The sequence below is a fragment of the Bufo bufo genome, chromosome 8 (genome assembly GCF_905171765.1).
Source record: "Bufo bufo chromosome 8, aBufBuf1.1, whole genome shotgun sequence".
Classification (NCBI taxonomy): domain Eukaryota; kingdom Metazoa; phylum Chordata; class Amphibia; order Anura; family Bufonidae; genus Bufo; species Bufo bufo.
The window spans coordinates 180,878,616-180,897,204 of NC_053396.1; the positions used below are offsets into that span (position 1 = coordinate 180,878,616).

General features: G+C 48.6%; 1 protein-coding gene across 1 annotated transcript; it reads right to left on the reverse strand.

Annotated features, from left to right (window-relative positions):
* Positions 1-504: 504 nt before the first annotated feature.
* LOC120978122 (cyclin P) lies at positions 505-6,537 on the reverse strand. Its single transcript, XM_040406351.1, has 8 exons — positions 6,448-6,537; positions 6,139-6,270; positions 5,029-5,199; positions 4,854-4,952; positions 2,746-2,901; positions 1,885-2,043; positions 912-1,084; positions 505-682 (listed from the first exon to the last, which is right to left on the reverse strand). Exons 1-8 carry the CDS (start codon positions 6,535-6,537, stop codon positions 505-507), a joined length of 1,158 nt encoding a protein of 385 aa, XP_040262285.1.
* Between the last annotated feature and the right edge of the window lie 12,052 nt (positions 6,538-18,589).

The following is an 18,589-nucleotide window of genomic DNA, read 5'->3' on the forward strand; positions in this document are numbered from 1 at the left end:
CTCGATATAAGACAATGGGGGCATATCCTAGCGATATGCCCCCATTGTCCGTGATGAGACAACCACTTTAAGTAAGAAGCTTATAACAGATGTTCTATGAGACATTATAGATACATAAAATGACTCTTTATTAAACATATGCCGTTTCTAGTTTTTTTTATGGACTTTGTTTTGCAGTTTTTATATATTGCACATACATTAACAGCCGCAGACACATTTTAAAAGAAAACACACTCTCCGCACACAACCATCAATACATACTTAACACAATAAAATACAACCGCTCCATTCTTCACACTAGAAATTAATAAAAAAAAGACATCATTTATATATTTCAAACCACAAAATGTACAGATATTATATTAAAATATTATTATTTTTTCCCTGTTACTTCAGTGTAGCCCTGGTTTTCTTGTTGTAAGGTTCATCACAGCACAGATTCCTCTGTAATCTTTTATTCTCTATGGTCCAAATTTTCCAGATTTTAGGAAATCAGAAGATTCATCAGGAATTGGGGCAGTACATTCCTATGCAGCGGGCAAGGTGTTTGGAGTTGGCCATGGCAGGTCCTGTGCTTACCCCGTGTCTCTGAGGACGGGAATATTTCTGCCAGATGGACTTGGAGCTGGCACGGAGGGCTGCTCTTCCCATGAGTTGTTGAGGAAGGCTCAAGTCTACATCACTGTAATGATAGACAATAAAAGAATGTTTAATGGGGCTGAACAGGAATAAAAAAAACATGGCTACTTTCTCCCAAAGTAAGGATTACCACTGACCATGGGTAAAGCCCATCCCCATCCACTCTAGTGGTGCTGGGCTTCAGTACCAGACAGATGTTGAGCTGTTTTTGGTGGAAAGGGGCCATGTTTTCTACTCATGAGCAATCCTTTTAAGTGTCTGAACGGTAGTACCTGTAGGAGTAGAGTGGCCCTTGCCCCATCTGATCAAGACTCAACGTTCCAGACTCCTGGGATACCATCTGTGCCAACGACAATGCGGCAGATGCCAAAAGGGCCGGCTCAACCATTGCTCCATCAGCCTCCAGTAGAGTTAGCTCCATGAAGTACATGGCGAGGTACTCAACCTGTAGTTTTAAAAAGTCCAGTATGTTAATACAAGATGGTGGCACTAAATCTAGAATAGTCACTGAGATGTACAGAAAACAACATGACTGAACCTGCAGATGAGGTGACAATGAAGATTATGTTGGCAGATGCCTTCTATTTGTGAGATTCTGTATAGTACATAAGGCATTGCTCACATCTGCATTCGTAGCTCTGATCGGAGCTTCCGTCAGCAGTTCTGACACATTTCATAGCAAGAATAGAGCGTGCAGTACTATTCTTGCTGTCAGAACAATGGCCACCTTGACAGAACCCCTAAGGACTACATCATAAGTCAATGGAGTACTTTCGGCACCATTGGGATTAGTCATAGGACAAATCCTTAACAGAGTTGTGGTGACTTCTAGAGGGACTATATCAGAAGGGCAGCATATCCTCCCAATGGTCCTTAATGGTCCTTAGGGTCCACCCTCCATCACTACACAACACATACATGTTCACTTTGTCACCAGCAACAAGCGATTGACCCATATGAGCTTCAAATAGGATCAATAGGATTGTCTTCTGGACCTTTAGGCATCCATTACTGTATTATAATGTGGACCCAAGGATCCACTAGTACCCTGGTAGAAGCCTGACCCTGTGTGGCACAACGTAAAAATTGAGGGTCTGCAAACCCTAATTTATGCCTTGAGCAGATCAGTCCCAAGGGTGTTAAAGATCCTACGAAAATTCTAGGCTTCTTACATGCTATATTTGTACTAGCCTACAAGAATTTCGGACATGCTTTCTAGGAGCTTGGGTTGATGTCCATACATACATTTTCAGGACACTTCCCGGTAACGGAGAGGAGGCGCAGGAAATGCAGGGGTTGTATGTAGTGCAGCTCAAAGCTGAGGCGGTGGAGAACCTTCTTCTCCATTTTCAGAAGCTCTTTCTTGCTGAAGGCATCTTCCATCATGAAACAAAGCTCTGCCGGCTGCAAGAAATCCATAAACTGATGTCAAGCATCAGAGAAATCAACAGATGACCTCCCTTACTATGTAAATATCATAGAAGCAGGTTATGCTACGGGGGCCCTTGATAAGAGATGACCCCAGCTTAGGTTGTCTATTCCCCTTCCTTATGGGCACCATCATCCTACACCAGCCTTACTCAGAGCTTCTAGGCCCCCTTAGGCCCCATGTCTCAGGTAGACTGCTACAAGGAAAGATAAGTTAGGGGCAGTACTGTCCCAAGGTGGGGTAGAAGATGTGGTGGCATCAATCAGGACCAGGAGCAGGCAAGTTTCTGTGACGGAAGCGTCATGGTTGGACATTCAACTATTCAACCAAGCTTCATTGGAACCTACCAGTCTACAGCACATTGATAAGCAATGGTTTTTGCTCCCCCTAGTGGCACCTGATGGATCCCACATAACATCTGCTAGCCTAACCCATTTTTACTATTTTTTGGCTTCTGCCTTTCTAATTTATTTGCCAACTGTAAGAATCTGTAGGAAAAAATCTTTTCTCAAGGTCTGAAATAGGGCACAGAGCAGGTGACAAAATATGAGCACGTGCAGCGATTGCTTCGATGAGAGTATTTATAAAAACGTGGAGGACCCTTTAACATATCATTAGTAGATAGCCTCATAGCACACCAAAACTCATCACTGTATAGACAGTACAGATCATCTGACCTCAGGAATAAGGCTCTCCTCAATCTTGCAGGCAATGAAAAGGCAGCTGGCTGCGAGTAACTGGAGAAGGGATATTCGGATTTTGTGAACTTTCATGTAGGAATTCATTAAGTACACGGCCAGATAGAGCGTCTCCTCCTGCAGGCCCAGATATTCCTGCTCCAAGACACAAGGACATGAAACAAGAACATATTGTGGACAGATAAGAGATGCCGATTCTTCATGGGATAACAGTTCTGAGAAGACAAATCCTCTCCTGTCCCCTCCTGATGTGTCTTTTTTCGTACGTACTTACATCCTCCATGTAATAATTCTGGAGACTCTATTCTTATGACCCTTTGTTGTGTAATTCCTTTATTATTCCTGCTAGAACTTATGAATGAATTACTGGTAGTTTACAATGAAGGTCCAGATGAGTGTTACCAGTTGGGGGGGGGGGGGGTCCCTGCACAGTCTGACACTATACCATCAGTGCTGCCAGTCTCAGACTGTGCAGAGACACACCCACAACTGGTAACACCCATCTGGACCTTGATTGTAAACTACCAGTAATTCATTCATAACTTCTAGCAGGAATAATAAAAGGTATGGCACAACAAATTGTCATAAGAACAAATGCTCCAGAATTTATCACATGGGGAATGCAAGTAGTTGCTAAAATAGACATGTCAGGAGAGGTGACAGGTTCTCTTTAAAAAGAACCAAAAAAACTCAACTTCTCAAGGATTTACATTAAAACGGTTTTCTCAGACTTCACTACTGATGAGAGAGGTCATCAGTATCTGATCGGTGGGGGTCCAACACCCGGGACCCCTGCAGAAGACACTGATGCTCGCAGTAGCGCCACAGCCTTCTCTCAGCTCACCAAGCACAGCGCCGTACATTGTATAGTGGCCGTGCTTGGTACTGCAGTGAAGTGAATGGGGCTGAGCTGCTACTTGGCCACATGATGGATGTTGGCAGTGCTTGGGTTTCGGACCCCCACCGATCAGATATTGATGATCTATCGTAAGGATAGGTCATCAATCTTGTACTCCAGAAAAAAACCTTTAATCTTGGACAATCCATCTAAAGGTACTTTTAGGCTGAGTTCACACGAGCGGATGCCGTGCGTGACATCCGCTCCGTGAAAGAGAGCCAAGACCCGATGCACACTGCAGAGGCAGGGAACATTAACATGACTGATAATGCTCCGTGCCTCTCTGTGACCTCTTTACTACGAAATCACAGTGACAACTTTATCTCACTGTGATTTCGTAGTAAAGAGGTCACAGAGAGGCACGGAGCATTATCAGTCATGTTAATGTTCCCTGCCTCTGCAGTCTGCATCGGGTCTTGGCTGTCATTCACGGAGTGGATGCCACGCACGGCATCCGCTCGTGTGAACTCAGCCTTACACTAGCGTTTTTCTTTTCCGTCATTGAGTTCCATCCTAGGGGCTCTATACCGTAAAAGAACTGATCAGTTTTATCCCCATGCATTCTGAATGGAGAGCAATCCGTTCAGGGTGCATCAGGATGTCTTCAGTTCAGTCTTCTTGACTGTCCAGGAAGGAGATAATACCGCAGCATGCTACGGTTTTATCTCCGGCCAAAAAACCTGAACACTTTGAAAAAAACCTGAACTTTTTCCGGATGACACCGGAGAGACGGATCCGGCATTTCAATGCATTTGTCAGACGGATCTGCATCCGGATCAGTCTGACAAATGCCATCAGTTTGCATACGTTTTGACGGATCCGGCAGGCAGTTCCGGCAACGGAACTGCCTGCCGGATTCCTCTGCCGCAAGTGTGAAAGTACCCTTAAGCGGTTAGTATTGTAATAATTTGTTTGTCTAGAACATGAAAGATATGGCAGCTTTCTATCCAAAACAACGCCATACCTGTCCACAGGTCGCATGTGGTATTGCAGCTCAGCTTCATTCACTTCAGTAGAGCTAGGTTGCAATACCAGACAAACCTTGCGGACAGATGGTGGCGCTGTTTCTGGAAGAAAGCAGACATTTTTTTTTCTAATCCTGAACAATGAAAAAATAAAATAAAAAATCTAATATTTTTTCCAGAGGACCGAGAGAAAAATCTACAGAACGAGTAGACGAGGTACATACATGAACTTGGACCACCCAGTCCACCAGCATTGTCCTCATTTCTGTGGTCACAGCTTTGGGGATGTCGGCTGCCCGGAGGGCATGCTTGGACTGTTGCTTCTAGGAGGAACAGATGTGAGAACGTTGGACAAAGCTGACAAATTTTGCGCCTGGAAACTTTTCAAGTTTTTCTCACCATCATACTAGAGAAGATGTCGATGGCGTACTCTTGCTCAGTATGCATATCTAGCGTCAGCATGGTCCGGCATAGGTCTTCTCCCCAACAGTCATTAACAATAGGTCCTGAAGAGCTGACAGGCACAGGGATCTGACCATCTGGACCTTCTGGAGGAATCAGGAGAACCCTCTGTATTAGGCACAGTAAGTCCAGAGCAGCCTGATCAAGACTGGGCTATAGTATTCAGGCTAGAGTTCCCCAAGTGTTACCATCCCGATCAGGATATCGGGCTACATTAGACATGAAACCTCAGAACTCAACAGGACATTTTTTTTACCTTTTCGCAATATTGAGTTGATCACTGTAGTCACCACTTTGTCAATGGCCAAAGGCTTGGAACATGGAAAGAGTCTTTTCTTCTATAGGAGGAAGAGCAGAGAACATATAACCATCATGACTTCTGATTGAGCCGTATACTCTTGGAGATCAAGGTCTGAAGAAGCCTTCAAGCTTATAGGCTGTAGCTAGGCTTTCCTTCACCGGGGGTGAAGGTCCAGTTAGCTGCCCTCACTCTGTATTTAAAGAGGACCTTTCACCGATTCTTACCCTATGAACTAACTATACAGATATGTGGAGCGGCGCCCGGGGATCTCACTGCACTTACTATTATCCCCGGGCGCCGCTCCGTTCTGCCGCTATGCCCTCCGGTATCTCCGTTCCCTAAGTTATGGTAGGCGGAGTCTGCCCTAGCGCTGGCCAATCGCAGCGCAGAGCTCACAGCCTGGGAGGTTATTTTCTCCCAGGCTGTGAGCTCTGCAATGCGATTGGCCAGCGCTAGGGCAGACTCCGCCTACCATAACTTAGGGAACGGAGATACCGGAGGGCATAGCAGGAGAACGGAGCGGCGCCCGGGGATAATAGTAAGTGCAGAGAGATCCCCGGGCGCCGCTCTACATGTATGTATACTTAGTTCATAGGGTAAGAATCGGTGAAAGGTCCTCTTTAAATACCCGGCCTGGACTCAAATGGGTCCACAGGCTCATTGCAATGGTGATGCTGACCATCCTATAGGAATTTAGGTCATTGTAGATCAAAGCAAGACAGCCCCCATCTATTTCTGTCACTCACCTTCTTGTCTTCCTTCTTGCAGTCTTCTCTTTTGGACGGGGGCTCTCCTGTAGGATATGAACCCATCTTCTTGTCTTCTTTCTTGGAGACAATTCTGTTGTTGTCCTTGAAGGGCTCTCTTTTTCCTTCCATCTGCCAGAACAGAAGGATTCCTTATGGTTACTGATAGGTCCATTGTAAGGACTTCTCCTGAATACAAGCCCTATTAGGACATATGGATGACATAGATGGGACATCCTGCTGGATGCAATTTAATGCAGGGGTGCCCAACCTGTGGCCCTCCAGCTGTTGTAAAAATACAACTCCCACCATGAGCTGCTGTAGACTGATATCAATGAATAAAGAGACATCTTCACTGTTCCCTGATAGCAGACAGTGGAAGGAAGAACAAATGGGCATGTTTGATTTCAGAGACACCGGTCCATCGGTTGAGTAAGGCCATACTGGGGCTTTAGCCTAGGGGGAGGCCAGCATGATTAATTTTGGTGCGAGGGGACAGGGAATCAGGGGTTAATGATATCTGCCGACAGGGGTGTGTCCATAAGGGATGGGTTAGGCCTTTATATGGGGGGCTGTTTGAGGTCCAGGCGCCATTTTGTTTTTATTTAAGAAAAGCTAACAAGCTGAGGCTTACCTGATGGAGTCAGTGGAGAAGTTGATTAGGAGGTTGCGGGCGGCAGCGGAGGCCCATGGACCCGAGTGGCTGAGGGAACAGATGGCAGGCCTTCTACAGGGGGAGGTGGCGGGTATGGCAGGCCCGCAGCCAAGTTTGAGATGGCTGCGACGGGTACGTCCGCCAGCGTGCCTTAGTCCAAGTGAGTCCCCCAGGGTTCGGCGCCGGATCGAGAGCCCCACCAGGGACCCTCCACAAAGGGGGAACGGTGGGCAGTTAATTTCCTCGTCCTCGTGCAGCATGGGAGCAGCAGCGGGAACTGCGGGCTTCCCTCCCCCTTGGGTGGCGGGGAGGACCGCTCGGCGTGGGAGAGGAAGCAGCAATATGAGGACTGAGGCTGTGCATGATGGGGCCAGCAGTGTGCACAGGCCTCATAGCAGTGACAGAAGACAAGGAGTTGGCCCTGCACACCTGGATGAAGAAGATGGGTGGGGGTCGTCGCAGAGCGCACCCAGTATGGCAGAAGCTGGGGTGCAGTCGTTCAGCGGCGGGTCTTCAGAGGGAAGGAATGAAGACAAGCCTAGACGGGACAGACATCAGGAGCCAGGACCATCGGCTGCGGGGTTCACAGCGCCCAGGCAGCCAGGTGAGATGATTTGGGCATCCCTTCATTCACTAGTTAGCAACCCGGGGGGTGTCGGGGCTGGGGGGAGTCATGGGGAGCTAGTTGGGGGCCTGGGGCAGCTGTTAAGTAGCCTCACGTGGGGAGTTACTGGTTTGGGAGGGGCGGGTTTATTGCCATTACCGGCTTGGTGCCGGGATGAGTGGGCCAGTGGGGGGGTTTGCTGTCTCGGGCTGGGGAACAGTGTCAGTACAGACTCAGACCGGGGAGGAAGAGGACAGGCCTAGGGTGGACGATGCGGCTAAGGCTACGCTCTGGAGGCGGACACCAAAACGCTGCCTGCAGCGTTTTGCTGTCCGCCTGATGAAGCGGAGCCAAATGACATAATAGAAAACGGACCCATCCCCTTTGACTTTCAATGGTGTTCAAGACGGATCCATTACGGTTATAGAAGACAATACAACCGGATCCGTTCATGACGGCTGCATGCGGTTGTATTATTCTAACGGAAGCGTTTTTTGCTGCTCCATGACCGATCCGCAAAAAATGTTAGTGTGAAAGTAGCCTAAAGGGGAAGTGTATGTATGCTTTGAAGGCCCTTTAGGGGCGCATTTGAAGCAAGACTTACGGGAGCGCCTATGGAAGGGGGAGTACGTTGATATATTTTCATTACTCCCACTAGAGCGTTTTAATTTAGACAAGTCAAAGAAGGATGAGGGAAAGAAGGATGAGGAGGATTGATCCCGCGCACTTTTTCAAATTGGTTACAGGCATTTGCCATTTTAGAGAGTGTTATTGGTGAAAAGACACCTGAGTGTTGCTCGGCCCTTTTCTGCTACTTAGATGCGATCGGGGAGGCCTACACGGTTTATGGGGGTCTAGGTTGGCTCCGTTATGATGAGCAATTTAGGAAGAGGAAAGCGGTCCTCCCTAAAATACAGTGGGACCATAAAGATATTGGTTTATGGTTAATAGTGACTGCGCCGGGGAGGCAGGGGTAGTCCTTTCAGGGGGATTCAGGGGGTCCGGTCAGGCTATTCTCTCAGCAGCGTCCGCCAAGGGGTTGTGCTTCCTTTTTAATGAAGGGAGCTGCAAGTTCGGCGTGAAATGCAAAATTTAAACACGAGTGTTCATTTTGCGGGGGGAATCATGGAGCCAATCGATTGTTTCAAAGGCAATAGGCAAAAAGGGTCCGATGCCGCTGCAAAAGGGATTGACTCCAGTGCGGGTGGAAAGGATGGTGCAGTATCTAAACAGATACCCTAATCGAGAAGCGGCTGAGCTATTAAAAAGGGGTTTTACCTCGGGTTTTAGTATCCCGTTGAATCCAGTATCGGTGGTTTGTTTGCATAAAAATTTGCGTTCAGCTTTAGAGCATCTGGAAGTGGCGTCCGAGAGATTGGCGAAGAAAGTTTTAATGGATAGGATGGATGGTCCGTTTGCGGAACCACCATTAGTTAATTTAAGGGTTTCACCATTGGGGGTAGTGCCCAAGAAAGAACCGAACAAGTTTCGGCTGATTCACCATTTGTCATTTCCAAAAGGGGCGTCGGTCAATGATGGTATCGATCCTGAACTTTGTTCGGTGGCATGTACATCATTTGATGCGGCTGTGGCACGAGTACGGAAATTGGGCCCAGGTACTTTACTGGCTAAGACGGACATTGAGGCAGCTTTTCGCCTCCTTCCGGTTAACCCTGATAGTTTACATTTGTTAGGTTGTTTTTAGGATTGGGGGGTATTTTGCAGACAGGTGTTTGCCGATGGGTTGCTCTTTGTCGTGCGCTTATTTTGAAGTGTTTAGTACTTTCCTGGAATGGGTGGTGGCGGACATGGCTGGCTGTTCGTCCATTATCCATTGCTTAGGATGATTTCCTTTGTTTAGGCCCGGCGGATTCACAAGTTTGTTCGTTGCTGTTAAGTACACTACATTGCAGTTGATTTTCCAGTTTTTTTGGGTGCCATTAGCGGAAGAAAAGACAGTTGGCCGGTCGACGGAATTGAGTTTTTTGGGTATAGTTATAAAATAGGGAAAAAATGGAGTGTCGGCTTCCTGACGAGAAATTGTAGACTTACGGGTGGAAGTTGAAAAAGCTGTTAGGTCGCCCAAAATTTTGCAAGAGCTACAGTCTCTATTGGGGAAGCTGAACTTTGCGTGCCGAATTATTCCAATGGGCCGGATATTTTGTCGGCGGTTAGTGGCGGCTACTGCAGGGATATCAGCTCCGCATCATTTTATTAGGTTGGGTCGGGAATTGAGGAGAGATCTGGAAGTTTGGGCTGGTTTTCTAAAGAATTTCAATGGCAGAGAGTTGGTTTCGGGTGATGCGGTGGACAGTTTTGATTTTGAGTTATTTTCGGATGCAGCTGGGGGGGGGGGTTGGATTCGGGGTTTATTGTCACAGGCAGTGGTGCGCGAGTCCTTAGCCGGATTCATGGGTTATGTGGGGTTGGGTGCGGAATTTGGCTCTACTAGAGCTTTTTCTGATAGTTCTTGCGGTGGTTTTATGGGGTGATAAATTCAGGAACAGGAAGATTCGTTTTCATTGTGATAATCTGGGGGGGGTGCAGGCGATCAGTAGTTTGACCGCCTCGTCTCCTCCAGTGGTTCGGTTGTTACAGCATTTTGTGTTACTCTGTTTATCGCTTAAAGCGTGCGTGGTGGCAGTTCATGTGCCTGGGGTGTCTAATTGCATTGCGGATGGCCTCTCTCGTTCGCAATGGGAGCGTTTTCGTCATCTGGCCCCAGAAGCGGATTCAGAAGGGTTGGAGTGTCCGGAGTCCTTATGGGAGCTCTTAAAGGTGCAGTAGTCTTCTGCAGGCATCAATGAGCGCAGGTACATGGCCAGCATATACGGTAATAAAGCCTGGAGTATTTGGGAACAGTGGTATGAGATAATGGGAGCGCGGGTAGATGAGGGGGAAGTCCCGCTTTTGTTATTCTTGGGGAATGGTAAAGAAGAGGGTTGGTCAGTCGTGTAATTAAATAGATGTACTTCGAGATTGGCTTTCGGTTTCAAGTTAAGGGGTCTCCCAGACGTTACTAAAGCTTTTTTTAGTGAAACAAGTTTTGAAGGGTTGGAGGAGGGGTAAGCGAACGGAGGACAGAAGGAGGCCCATATCGTTTGACTTGTTGTTGGGAATTGGGGGACAGGCGGAATCAGTATGTAGTTCTTTGGGTGAAGTACGTTTATTTAAAGGGACTCTGTCACCACTTTCTAACCCCCCCTTTTAAAAGTATTGTTCTCTCCATGGCGCCCTTGTGATTACAAAGGTGTTGTTATAACATAAATTCGCCGTCTCGTTTTGATAAAAATACCTTTTATCTAACCTGTCAATCTTGTGGATAAGGTGCCCAGGGCGTTTCTGAAGGTCTGAAGCTGCCGCCCGCCGCCGCCGTTGGTGCCCAGCTCCTCCCATGATCCTTTCGGCGCCGCCTGAATGAAAAGAAATCCGCCTCCGGCTCTCGCTCAGTGCCCCCTCCTCCTTTTCAAAGATCCCGCGCGTGCGCACAGGCCTGTGCCTGATGCGCCCGTGCGGACATTTAGAATCAGCCTCATTGAGCGAAGTGCGCATGCGCGCACTTCGCTCAACCTCCTCATCAGACGAGCACTGCAGCCAGCCACTCAGAGCCTGCGGCTCCATACAGCGCTTGGCAGGCTCTGAGTGGCTGGCTGCAGTGCTCGTCTGATGAGGAGGTTGAGCGAAGTGCGCGCATGCGCACTTCGCTCAATGAGGCTGATTCTAAATGTCCGCACGGGCGCATCAGGCACAGGCCTGTGCGCACGCGCGGGATCTTTGAAAAGGAGGAGGGGGCACTGAGCGAGAGCCGGAGGCGGATTTCTTTACATTCAGGCGGCGCCGAAAGGATCAGGGGAGGAGCTGGGCACGAACGGCGGCGGTGGGCGGCAGCTTCAGACCTTCAGAAACGCCCTGGGCACCTTATCCACAAGATTGACAGGTTAGATAAAAGGTATTTTTATCAAAACGAGACGGCGAATTTATGTTATAACAACACCTTTGTAATCACAAGGGCGCCATGGAGAGAACAATACTTTTAAAAGGGGGGGTTAGAAAGTGGTGACAGAGTCCCTTTAAGTTGGCTTTTTCACTGGCCTTTTTTGGGGCTTTTCGTTTGGTGGAATTGGTGTGCAGAAGTGTTCGGGTGTGGGGGGCCTTTATGGGGAGGTTGTGGTTGGGATTCGGGGGTCTATGACAGATAGAGAGGGGAGGGGGGCTCAGTGTCAGTTGTTTTCGGTTCCGGGGTGTTCTTGGTTTCCAGTGCAGTGTTTGCAGGATTACAGGTCGGGTATGAGTTTTGGTAGCGGCCCTCTGCTTAGACATGAGGATGGGTCGTTTTTGTCGAGATTTAAATTTTTGGCTGTTTTCAAGAAGTGTTTAATAGGTTTGAGGGTTGATCCAATGGATTTTGCAGGTCATTCGTTCAGGATCGGTGCTGCGACAGAGGCAGCAAGGTTAGGTATGAGTGATGGCTTTATAAAAAGAATAGGTAGATGGGAATCTATTAGGTTCAGCTCTTAAGTGAGGTTAGCTAGTTTATAATAAAGAGGAGGTTGAGCAGTAATGGGTTTATTTTGTTTGTTATGTTCTAGGGCATTCCTTGGCGTTAGCTTGGATCCTCGGGCACTCATTTAACTTTTGGGGGGCGGTTAGGGTGGATGTTTGGCCTAACGGGTGTCAACTGGCATTTGAGAGGGAAATTGCGGTCGTGCGGTGGCTTGATTCTCGAGGTATGTTGTGGGGGGGGGGGAAGGTGTTTTGAAAGAGGTACACCGTTTTGCACGTCTGGATAAGTCCCCTGACGTTTTAGTTCTGCATGTAGGGGGAAATGATTTAGGGATTAAGCCGGTAAGGGAATTGATTACAGATATACAATTTTACCTTTTGAGGTTATGGTCGTTGTTTCGAGCCATGATTACAGTGTGATCTGACATTATACCTCGTCGAACATGGCGGGGGGCGCGTTCAGTGGAGGATATTAATAAGGCTTGCATTAAGGAGAACCAGGGCGATAGGCAAGTTCGTGGCCAGGAACAGGGCAGTGGCTGCCAGGCATTTGGAATTTGAGTCGGGGGTGGGAGAATCAGACAAGGTTCACCCTAATGCGGTGGGCATAGACTTGTGGTCTCTGGGTCGTCAAAGGGGGATCGAGAGAGCTTTATGTTTGTGGAGGAACGTGCAAGCTTAAGGGTGTGAGGGTGTCAAGTTGCGCGTTGTTGTCGATGGGAGGTCCTCGAAGCTGGTGGTATGGGTTAGTACTTGGTTGGTTCAGTGAGGCGTCCATCAGTTGGTGTCTCCGAGCTGGTGTTCTACGGCTGAAGGCAAGGTGGATTTGCCATGTTGTTTGTGGGTTAATAATAAACTTTGGGGCTTCTAGGACCTTCCTCATCTGGGTTAACTTATTGTTATTTATCATATGCATTTATGTGTTAATAAAACGGCTGCCGTGGCCGATTCAATCCGACTCTGGTTTCTGTGTTTTTATTATTTGGGTAGGTGGGGACATGGGGGGGGGGGAGGTATTAGAGCAAGAGGACCCGAGGAATTAACCAATAATTTAATCATGTATGGTATTATATACTCCATTGATGTGCATAGGACTAAGTTGCAATACCACACATAACCTGTGGACAGGTGCGGCACTGTTTATAGAATTTCTAAGGACTAGTGCTATTTTACTTATCTGCAAACCACAGGTTCGCAAAATATGGAATCCTGCAATTTCCTCTGCTCCTTTTAGGGCTCACACACGAGCATAATGGCTCAGTTCCCATATTGAGGACCACAAACAGCGGCCCATTGACTTGAGTCAGTGATCTGCCAGATACGACCGAAGACAGGACTTAACCTATCTTTGTGGAGCGGAGTCATGGATCGGAAGCACTTCTGTGGGCTTTCTGGTCCATGCCTCCGCTCCGCAAAAAGATATAGCATGTTCTATCTTTGGCCGTATCTTGCAGATTGTCAATGGGTCCACGTCCTCAGCATGGAGTGAAAACGGGCACTGAGCCATTACGCTTGTGTGTATCAGCTCTTATAGAAAGACAAGAATAGAACATGTTCTATCATTTGCGCAACAGTCACACGGATGCGGACGGCAATTCCCTGTGCTGTCTGCATTTTGTGCAGCCCCATAGAAATTAATGGGTCCAGGTCCGCATCCGAACCGCAAAAAAGGCAGATCGGACACAGACCAAAAATATAATTGTGTGCATGAGGCCTAAGGCGTATTTTCTTTCCGTGTCCGTTCCGTTTTTTTTGCAGACCATATACGGAACCATTCATTTCAATGGGTCCACAAAAAAAAAAAAACAGAAGCTACTCCGTACGCATTCCATTTCCGTATGTCCGTATTTCTGTTCCGCAAAAAAATAGAACATGTCCTATTATTGTCCGCATTACAGACAAGGATAGGACTGTTCTATTAGGGGACAGCTGTTCCGTAAAATACGGAATGCACATGGATGTCATCTGTATTTTTTGCGGATCGCAAAATACATACGGTCCTGTGCATGAGGCCTAATTCTGTATAACCCCTTTAAAACCTGCGAATTCGGGTGTGCAGCTAACCAAAACCTCCCTCCCATGTCACACATCCAGTGTCAGACTGTAGTTCATTGGGCCCACCAGAGGAAATGATTTTGAGGGCCCATCCTCTATGCATGCAGTACATTTTTGTTTTCATTGCACATGCAGGACGTACCATCAGTCAGATTTAGGGTTCAGCCATGCGGTGACATGGGTCGCTGAAAAGTCATGCAACATTTTTTGTAATGACAGTCGATGGTGCCTCAATTCAACATGCTGTGACTCTGATGAGACAGTCGCAAAAAAAAAAAATCCATCCAAGTCAGATTTTCGTGCGACTGTCGTGTCGCAGTAGCATTGCGACACCTTTGACTATATTTAAAAAAAAATGTTGCGTGACTTTTTGCTATGTAGCTGCGCCCTTTTTTTGTCGTATGACACGTCGCCATGTAACCCTAGGCTAAATAGGATATCGGGTTCGACAGAGACTTCAAAGGGCACCTGAGCAAGAAGTATGTGGGCCCCTTATTATACAGCAGTAAAATATAGGACAATAGTTAAAGGGGCAGTCCGGTTTTCTGATACTGAATATCAGATTGGTGGGGTCTGAAACCTGGCCCCCCCGCCACAGACTTCTATTAGGACGGAATGCCTCTTATAGGCTTCCGTGGTGCATGCCGTTATAGAATTCCGTTACGGTCTGTGGTAGCGGAATCCATACCAGGATTCTTCGATAACCAGAACCTTGTACGCCGAACTTGAAAACACAAGTTCGCTTAAGGCCGAATGCACACGGCCGTGAACGGTGCGTGGTATCCCGGCCTGGATTCCTGCTGACAGCAGGAGCGCACGGCGTCATTGGTTGCTGAGCATAGGTCATCAATATCGCAAAACCGGACAACACCTTAAACTTACTTTGCATGTAATGAAATAGACTTAAGGAAGCTTTGGCGTTTTCTTGGATAGATGGTGGAGAGCCCGCTGAAGTTGACCTTTTGGGGCCCTGTTTTAGTGTCCCAGCTCTCTGGTGGGCCAGTCTGACACGGCACACATCTGAGGATCCAGAAAGTGAAGACATGGGAAGATGTTTGAGAAGGCCCGCACTCTGTAGAGATACCATTGCTGTCCTTGTATACCATATCATGGTTCTGAAGGGTCAATAAGGTCCACATTTAAACCTAGCACTGGAAAGGACCCTGATGTTCCTTCTATGTCCTAGATTGGCAAATGGACGTCTCTGAGGGTGCCAAACAGCTCCCTATATCTCAGCTTCCTGGACATGTGAGGAAGAGGGGATACTAATGCTAACTGCCATCAAAGCATAAATGGTTTAGAGTGGAGACTACAAGACAGGCAGACATGACAGGACTTCTCTCAGGTTCTCTTACCTGTGCTGTGGGACTGGTCTACAGAGATTGACTGAAATTGGGTGGTGATGCAGAGAATTGTGGGTTACTATTTAGCACAGGTGTGGGTAATCTGTGGAGCGGATCACCAGTGGTGGGAGTGGATTCCTCATCAGGAGCAGTCCGGGTGCTATCTGCAGTTGTGGAGGATAACACGCTGCCCCATTCATTTCTATGGTAATTGCACACATCTGCCGTTCCGCATACTATACAGCAGGGATCAGCGACCTCCGGCACTCCAGCTGTGGTGAAACTACGTCTCCCAGCATGCACACTTGGTTAGCTGTTTTCAGAACTCCCATAGAAGTGAATCAAGCATGCTGGGAGTTGTAGTTCTATGGGATCAGAACTGCATTGTGTATAGGAGATCCTGCCTACATATAAACTTGGTCTCCCTCATGCTTTACACTGCAGTACTGTCTGTTCAATTTTGCTGCTGTGTGCAAGTGGAAGGTCAGTACCTGGAGAGATGATTAGGTTACAGTAAGGATGGAAGATTATAAACTACAGGGACCCAAACCCTTAGGGAGAAACGGATTATCAGGAAGTGCGGTGTCCTGAAACACACTGCTTAGGGTCCATTCACACGTCCGCAATTTCGTTCCGCATTTTGCGGAACGGAATTGCGGGCCTATTCATTTCCGGATCCGGAATTGCGGATCCGCACTTCCGGGGTCCACAATTCCGTTCCCGGAAAAAAATAGAACATGTCCTATTCTTGTCCGCAATTGCAGACAAGAATAGGCATTTTCTATTAAGTGTCGGCGATGTGCGGTCCGCAAAATGCGGAACGCACATCGCCGATGTCCGTGTTTTGCGGCTTCACGGATCCGCAAAAAACACACGGATGTGTGAATGGACCCTTAAAGGGGTTGTCTCACCTCCTTATTTCAGTCCTCCTGGGGCACTTCCTGAGCTGTAGTGGGGGAGGGGGAGGTACCTCTGCTGTGATTGATGGAGCAGGCATGAGGCGCTGGGATAATATAATCCCGCCCCTTGACTACACGTGCACGCTCGTGAGGCTGCTAGACTATCTGAAACACTAGCAGTCTCAGCGGAGCAGACCCTGTACAGATCGTGACAACCTATGGTAAGTGGTTGCAGCGATTTGTATCTTACAGGAGAGAATGACATAGAGGTGGACGGGAACGGGAGCTGTACTTGTAAATGTGTTCTCATAAAGTTGCATAGGGAGGGGGAGGTTCTAACAAGCCTCCCAGGGCTGACTCCGCCCATCACTCAGGGGGAGGTTCTAACAAGCCTCCCAGGGCTGACTCCGCCCATCACTCAGGGGGAGGTTCTAACAAGCCTCCCAGGGCTGACTCCGCCCATCACTCAGGGGGAGGTTCTAACAAGCCTCCCAGGGCTAACTCCGCCCATCACTCAGGGGGAGGTTCTAACAAGCCTCCCAGGGATGACTCCGCCCATCACTCAGGGGGAGGTTCTAACAAGCCTCCCAGGACTAACTCCGCCCATCACTCAGGGGGAGGTTCTAACAAGCCTCCCAGGGATGACTCCGCCCATCACTCAGGGGGAGGTTCTAACAAGCCTCCCAGGGATGACTCCGCCCATCACTCAGGGGGAGGTTCTAACAAGCCTCCCAGGGCTGACTCCGCCCATCACTCGGTGTGTGCACAGTGCAGGAAGAAGAAGGTCAGTGTGTGGTGATGTTTGAGGACAAGCAGCCATTGTGGAGAGTTATCCAAACTCCATACTTCGTTCCATGCACCAGCGCATAGAAGGGAAAAGATCAGGGCCGGACTGGCCTACCGGGATAGCGGGTAAATTCCTGTTAGGCCTGTAGCCCTGACTGCCGCACGGCCGGCCGTGCTGATCACAGATAGCAGTTTGGGCCCATACACGGAGGAGGCACAGTAATAATGGGCTCCGGTCAGGCGGTCTGCAGAAAGAACTCCCTCCACTGCGCTTGCGCGGACGTTTGAAGAACTCCCTCCACTGCGCTTGCGCGCAAGTTTGAGTGTAGCAAGATGGCGCTGATTACCATGATGTTTTTCTCCCCAGCCCCAGCAGGATCTTCCTGTGTATATCCCCTCCCTGTGAGAGGCCTTTTCCGCCCGGTCTCCGCAAAGGAAGCACGCGTGGTCTTCTGTGTCTCCGGCCTAAGTGCTGAAAAGTATCCCGCGGAGGTCGCGAAGTAAGTGGGCGGCCAGTTCGAACAGCTCGGACTGTCATGGCGGACTGTGGGGTCGCCGGGCGTTAGTGCCGTGTTCTCCGCTTATATAAACCCCTCCCTGATCGGGGACTAATTGTTGCAGCATGTCCTGGGGAAGGGGATGTAGCAGGCTGGAGAGAGGACACACGTGGTGCGCACAGGATGTAGCAGGGCTGAAGCTGTCATGTAGCTGCGAGGGCTATAATGTCATAGTGACTGTGCTCAGCTCTGCTACATCGGTGTGACCTGTACAGCACTGCTACAGTTGTCAGACTCCTGAGAGGATTGAGTTGCTGAGATTGGGAGGGGGGTTGGGGGTCACATACTTTTTAGAACTTTTTGCACAACACTATGGGCGGTGCCGCAGCCTATATAGAATATAAACCCTGCAGCAGCCCCAGACCTATGTGTAGTGGGAGATCTCCGCACAGCGGCCTGGGATCTCCGCAGCCGGACGGATCTTTACATTGATGTATAATGTAACGCTGCAGTGACGGGGGGGGACGCATCTAAAGAGGTCTCCTACATATTTGTATCGGCTGATCTCACTGGGGGACACTTTATGACAGGTGTTGCTTCTGAGACGACCCCTTTTGTTTGTTTAGGACAGCAGCACTGTGGATAGGGGGTGTGCTCTTTGCGGGTTAACCCTTTAAGGGGGGACCTACAGACTAGATGAATTTCTGACAGCCATCTAATGTATGGGGGTGCCCAGATATCAGGGGGTATAGGAGTCGGCCATGTTTGATTTCAACACGCTCAGTGGTTTTGTCAAGGACGACGAGCTGCTGCAGGAGGTGCCAGCCAGAGTCGAGCATGTGTCTGTATGGAGCAGGGGTGGTGGAAAGAGTAGCTTTCAACTTATTGGATAACTACTAAGGTATATTCGGAGGGGGTTTTGATTTGAACATTTTCCATCCCAAAATGAAGAATATGCAGCATGTTCATGTGTGGCGCCAGCTACATCCATCTGTAGCATCATGCTACAGATGGATGTAGCTGGAGCCGCAAATGAACGTGTAGGTGTGTAGCTGACTGCCGCACGGCCGCCGTGCTGATCACAGAGAGCAGGTCAGGGTAGCACAGGA